This window comes from Cuculus canorus, chromosome 3, assembly GCF_017976375.1.
Source record: "Cuculus canorus isolate bCucCan1 chromosome 3, bCucCan1.pri, whole genome shotgun sequence".
Classification (NCBI taxonomy): domain Eukaryota; kingdom Metazoa; phylum Chordata; class Aves; order Cuculiformes; family Cuculidae; genus Cuculus; species Cuculus canorus.
Genome location: NC_071403.1, coordinates 22,289,983 through 22,295,982, shown reverse-complemented (window position 1 = coordinate 22,295,982; position 6,000 = coordinate 22,289,983). Strand labels below are relative to the sequence as shown.

Below are 6,000 nucleotides of genomic sequence, written 5' to 3'. Positions count from 1 at the left end.
CCTGCAGCTCTGGCATTTGCTGCTCTGCTTTGGCAGAATCCCTCTAAGCAGCCCTGTGCAGGGAGGAGAGCTGTCTCCCCTATGCTGTCTTCTCCTCCTCCCTTTGCACATCAGGATTCTCCCCAGAGACCCTGCTCAGCAGAGCAGTGAGGTACGTGACACAAGTCCTGAAAGCACCAGCCACTCCAGCCACAGTACAGCTCTCTATTAAAGTAATGTAGAAAAACCACATAGGGTCAAAATATTGTTTGTAGAGCTCAATGGAAATGAGTTTTTGCTGGAAACTGACACACTTCTTATCACTTTTCAGTCTTTTGGGATGACTGTAACAAACATCACCGCTACACAGCTAAGTTTGGTGATTACAGAACAATCAATGACACGTGCCTGTCCAACCTGCCTGTTACTTTGGTTAACCGAGCAGAAAAATACGTATGCCATTTCTCACAGGTGCTTGAAAAGTATTCAATTTAAACCAATCAATAAAATAGCCTGTTTGGAGAAAAAAGAATTGTTCTCTGAGAATACAGGAATTCAACGCTGCTAGAAAATCCCTGCCATCTGACGTAGAAGGATTTATAGGTTTAGTGGAAATTGCTTTCCCCACTGTCCAGATTAAATACTGCAGGATGATTTTTCGTATGAGTAAACATCCTTCCAATAACGATCAGACCGATAATGTCTTAAAAAGAGGAGCAGGATCTACATTTTGGTTTTCTTCTTTCTGTATGGACTATTTCTGGATACAGAACCTTCAGGTAACATGTTGACTGTCCATAAAATGCATTTTAGCATCTTCCTGCTTTTGTGGGGATGGATTTTATGCACTGAATGCAGAGTCCACCGACAAGGAAAAGAAATACACGAGGTATACAAAAAAGGCAGGTAAGTCCCTGTTTTTTGAATTCAAATTGTTACAGTTTGGACAAATATAATCTTTTAGGGGAAGAAATAATGACTAACAGATAATTAGAATTTGCATTTGCAGACTGTGATCTCAGTCAAAAATACTTTCTGTTGCTGTTTTTGCAAATGAATTTGTTCTAATGAATTTTTTTTAACACTGAAAATCATTGCTCTCCCCAACAAATTTTGTGAGGTGTCTCAAAGTTTTAAAGACTGAAAAAAAATAAGCATTTGCTTATATTAATTGTAGTTAAAATGTGGCAGAGTATTTACATGAAACTGGAAAAGAAATTTAGGTCCATGAGGATTGTTGCATTCAATGAAGAGTAGATTGACTTGAAATCTCAAATAAAAACATTCAGAATTTAATTTACTATTCCAATACTAATTGTTTCATAGAGCTTTTGAGAGGAAAATATGAAAAATCCCTCTGCAAACTTCAAGCCTATGATCAGTTATCAGAGGAAACAGAGCATTCAGTGTATTGGATAAAGATACTAAAAAGTATTGAAAATATTGTCTATTCTTCTCGTTCTCTCTCCCTTACGAAGAGGCTATGTGATTATTTTTCTCGCACTGTCTCATAGCCAGCCATTTTAGGAGATTTTTACTCAATGAAGGTTTTTCATTCCCACTGAATTCTGATTATTATATTCTATTTGGGGAATATTTGGAACTTTGCATGAGAATTTTTATACTCAACAAATTACAAGGTACACCTAGAGGAAAAATTCTTCAGGCACTTTTTGGAGGATATAGCTGGCACATTTAGATCACTGTTTAAATGTTTTGTACTTCTACTTCTGACAGACTGAACCAAAGTCATTTCAGCTTTGCTATATTCACTGTTTCTGTTCTGTAAAGACAACACCTCATTATCAGTACTGTAAAGTATATGGAAATGCAGGAGTGTCACAGTCATGAGGAATTCAAACCATTCCTGTTAGACTTCAGAAAAAATGAAGGTAGAAGGAAAGAATCATAGAACAGCACAGTGCCTTTTTGTTTTCCTTTATAGCAAGTCAGAGCTACGTTGCAGAGTGATCAGTGTCCTGATTGACACTTGGATGTGTATGAGCCACCTTATACATAGGAAACGGCTTTAGCCACCTTTGTCATGGTATCACTGGCAAAATGGATGCAGCGGCTCTTTTGAAAATCAGCCTGCAGAGGATACATTCCCAGAGTCAGTGTGGAGGGAAGACAGTCCTGAAACCTCTACTATTTTCATTAAGGCTTCTTAACAGTGGCAGTAGAGGTGATGTGCTGACTGCAACAAAATAAAGGTGTGAAAAGCAAGGTACCACAGTTTGAGTTGAAAAAGAGTCCAGGAGAGAGGAATGTGCACACACAGCCGTGTTCTTGTTTAGCCTCTTTAGCAAGAGCTGCCGCTCCACCAAATGCTTAAGAGCGTCAGTGCCATTAAGTGACGATATAACAAATCACAGTAGAAAAGAGTGTTTAAAACCATGTGAAAATTGAAAAACACCTATTCAGTTCACTTAGGAACCGCCTTTTCGCCCATGCTTTGTATATATGGTGTAGCTGTGCCAAGCAGGACAACCCCATCAGAAGGCCCGGAGGTATCACAGCTCTGGGAAGTTGGGTCCATAGTTCTCTCATGCTGTCCTGTAAGGCCATTTCTGGCCTATTTTTGCCTCAGCAAAGCTGTACAGATGCTGAAGTGTGCTGATGAGGGGAGAGGAGTAATGCTGGTACATGATCATAGGATTGTCCATCATCAGCATGGTGTCCAGTATGGTGCTCACTCTCCCCTGTGATGGGAACAAGAAAACAATGGTTTCAACGGCCTTGTAATTTCTGAATTCTAAAAGGACAATTATGGCCACCCATCTGATTACTTGCCAGGCATAAGCATGAAAGCCTTCTGTATGAATTGTACACCAAACCCCTAATTTCTGATAATTGCTTACAATATCAGATAAACTCAGAACAGGATTGTGAGTATTTTTTAACTTTGACTCCTATTCATTTTCTCCTGGCCTATGCCAGCTTGTCTCTTCTCCATCCAGGTGGGTCAAGACCCCTCTCCACCTCCTCTTAGATACACTGAAAAGACTAAACTGATTCATTTCTTGGTATAGGTTGTTTCCCAAACCTGGACTCAGTAATTTGCTTGTTTTCCTCTGACCCTTCTCTGCTTTTTCAGTGTTGACAGCAGGACAGAGTGCAGTGTTTGCACGGTCCTCAGACAGTTGCTATACACAGAGTTGTTGCCATTGATCTTCTATGATTGTGGTCATGATCTCTGTTGCAGCCCCACAGTGAAAGATCAAGTTTGCCCAACAGGACTGGACACCTGTGTACGGCAGGACACTTTGTCTGAGGGGTACAGCCAGTCCTGTTTGCACTCACATATAGTTCACTATACATTAAAATGCTGATTATAACAAACAGTTTTGAAGTAGGCAGAGTTTCTTTTCATTTCAGACAAACTCAAGGCCTTTTTCCATCAGAGCATTATATAATACTGCAAGAAAAACAGAACAAGGGGCGGTGCTATATAACATCAGAAAAAGTTTGCAGTGAAAATTGCTCGTGAACATTATGTTATTGACTCCGTTTCCCCTCTCTTAAAGACTCAGTTGTGAATACCCGTTAAGCAGAAGACGTTATAGCAATTGACTTTGTTATTCCTCTTTAAGCACTGCTATCTCTTGCTCTATAAGGCTTGTGGTAAGGACCAGGATGGACATCCATCCATTCACTGCAGCCTTTTTCTTCTGAAGAGGGCCATGTTCCTCACTGGAGGTTGATGGGGGAAATCTATTTGAAGTGAAAAAGGATGCTTGCACACCACCACAGGATGCTCAGGGTGGCTTGATTTGCACCCATGGCCTTCCTACCCTCCAGAAGCCCTTTTGCAGTACAAGACCACCCACTTGCTCAACTGCCGGGGCTTAGTGCCAGCCACCAGTGTTGGCAGGAAGTGCAGGCACCTGCTGTAGACACCTGCCACCTTGGATGTGCTGTCAGCATCCCGCTGTCCCTGGCAGACGTGTCCAGCTTTGCTCCTGATTCTCCTGGTGCAGCTGATGGAAGAAATACACAGACTTTAACTTGTTTCTTTGAATGCTGCTGTTCTGCAAGTGCCATTCTGCCATCCTCTTTCTACCAAGGAAACACACTTGCTCTGAACTCTGCTTTTAAATAAATACTCACTACTTGCTCTGCAGTTGTCAGCTCCAGGCCTTCTCCTTTCATCTATCCAAATCCAGCCAATCCCACAGATTTTTCAGTCTTGCTGATACAGTGAACAGGGAGAGGCAGAGGATCAGACATATTCTCTGTCAAAATTTTTGGCAAATAAGTGTACATCTAAGTACGATATGGTCACAGTGAAAGCATCAAAGTAGATAGCTTTGTTGCATAGGACTTATTACAGAGCCCTCTAATATTGTAATTCGCTGTAAAAATGTCTGTGCGCCAGTCAAAGGCTCAATTACTTATTTTTGCTAATCTCCAGGGAAATCATATCAAAGGAATTTCACTTCAAAGAGCAATAATGTAAATATAAATCCTTTCTCACCTTGCAGACCTGTTCACAGTTTGCAGAGAGCCATGTGCAAATCCTGCAGGGTTTGCAAAGCTTTTTACTCCTGCTAAATCCACAGTGCCAGAACCCTGACAGGAAGGATCTAAGATCCGAAGCACCAGCAACAGGGCTATCCACTGTTTTCCCAACTGCTCAGGCTCCTGGAAAACCATCAGGCTGCACGGAAGGCACTTAGAAGGATACAAAATGTCAATAAAGGTCACAACAACCTTATGCCAACAAAAGGGAGAAAGCCTGTGTTGCTAATTAGACTTGCAGAATCTGCTGGAGAGGATGAGCAATAGGAACAGAACTGGCCTGGATTTGAGCCCAGGTTGTTCTGCCAGAGCTGACGCCGCTGGGGAAAAGAAAAATCTCTTTTAACACTAAAATCTCCCTGGACAGTATTATAACCACCTTTCAAACAAACAACTGTCAGCAGAAGATATTTCGGTGTACAAGATTATGGATCTTGTTTGTTTAATTTTAGCTAAGAGACACTCTTCATGCTTTTAGTCATGTCCCTACTATTCCCTGGCCAGGTTACAGTCATTTTGTCTCACTCTGGGCTCCAAATAGCAACTTATTTTATTTCTCCTCTAGAGCTCCCTGTCCACGTTTCTGTCAGTAAGAGCTTTTACAGCAGTTGAATGACATCCTCCACAATAAGCCTTGGGCTTGTTATCACAAGATCTCTTTCATAGCCAAAGATCTTTCTCTTTATGACATTTTCAGATGTTATTACAATTAGTGACACTCTTTCTAAGTGATAGGAATCAGCATCATTATGGCCATGGTTTCTTTCCTGTTCTTTCTCAAAGGCTCCTCCATACCCCAGCCTAATTGTGCACGAGTTGTTGGTGTTCTATAAATCACACATGGCTATCCTGCTACCCTCACCGAGCCTGCCTCTTACATATAAGACAGGTCCTACCTTCTTTTCCCTCTATTGCTTTCTTTGACCTCACACATTCATCCCTAACAGGATTTCTTTCTTTACCTCCCAGCAATCCTTAAGCTGCTCACTTGTCTTAGGGTTTTCTTTTGTATTTTTTCTTTAGGATTGACCCTGAAAGCATTTATTCGCATGAACAAAGCTTACTAATGCAAGCTGTCTTTAGATCAGATCTTCAGAGAGCACGATAAGCCCATAAAATGCCCGACGAAAGCATTGTCTATAGGAATACATTACCAACAGCGAGCCAGATCCAGGAAAGCACTGAGCAGCCACAGCTCCCAAGGCACTGCTTTTTAGTATCAGCAGTTTGCACTGCCCTCTAACACCACACGCACCAGCAGTGTTGGGTATCAGGAGAGCAATAAGAGGCCCAGAGTGGGTTTTGGGCTAGTGCAACTGGAGTGTTTCCATCCCGCCTCTCGGCAACTTTCCTTTCCCTTTCCTCCTATCAGCTCCATCCCCTTCACTCCTTTTCTTTCCCCTCATTCAAGGTTCTTCTCTTCTCCAGCTTGATCTTTTTCTTGTTTCCCTGATTTTCTCTGCCTTTCTCTTCACCTGCCTCATCTATCTGACCCTAGGC

The 6,000-nt window shown here is 41.8% G+C and overlaps 1 protein-coding gene across 1 annotated transcript in view; it reads left to right on the top strand.

Moving 5' to 3' along the window:
- The first annotated feature begins 616 nt into the window (after positions 1 to 616).
- Positions 617 to 6,000, top strand: part of LOC104062703 (gamma-aminobutyric acid receptor subunit rho-1) — a 36,768-nt gene continuing 31,384 nt past the window's right edge. Inside the window, exon 1 of the mRNA XM_009564809.2 lies at positions 617 to 885. Within this exon, the coding sequence (XP_009563104.2) occupies positions 764 to 885 (122 nt within the window). The 5' untranslated portion in view covers positions 617 to 763. The remainder of the gene's footprint in view (positions 886 to 6,000) is intronic.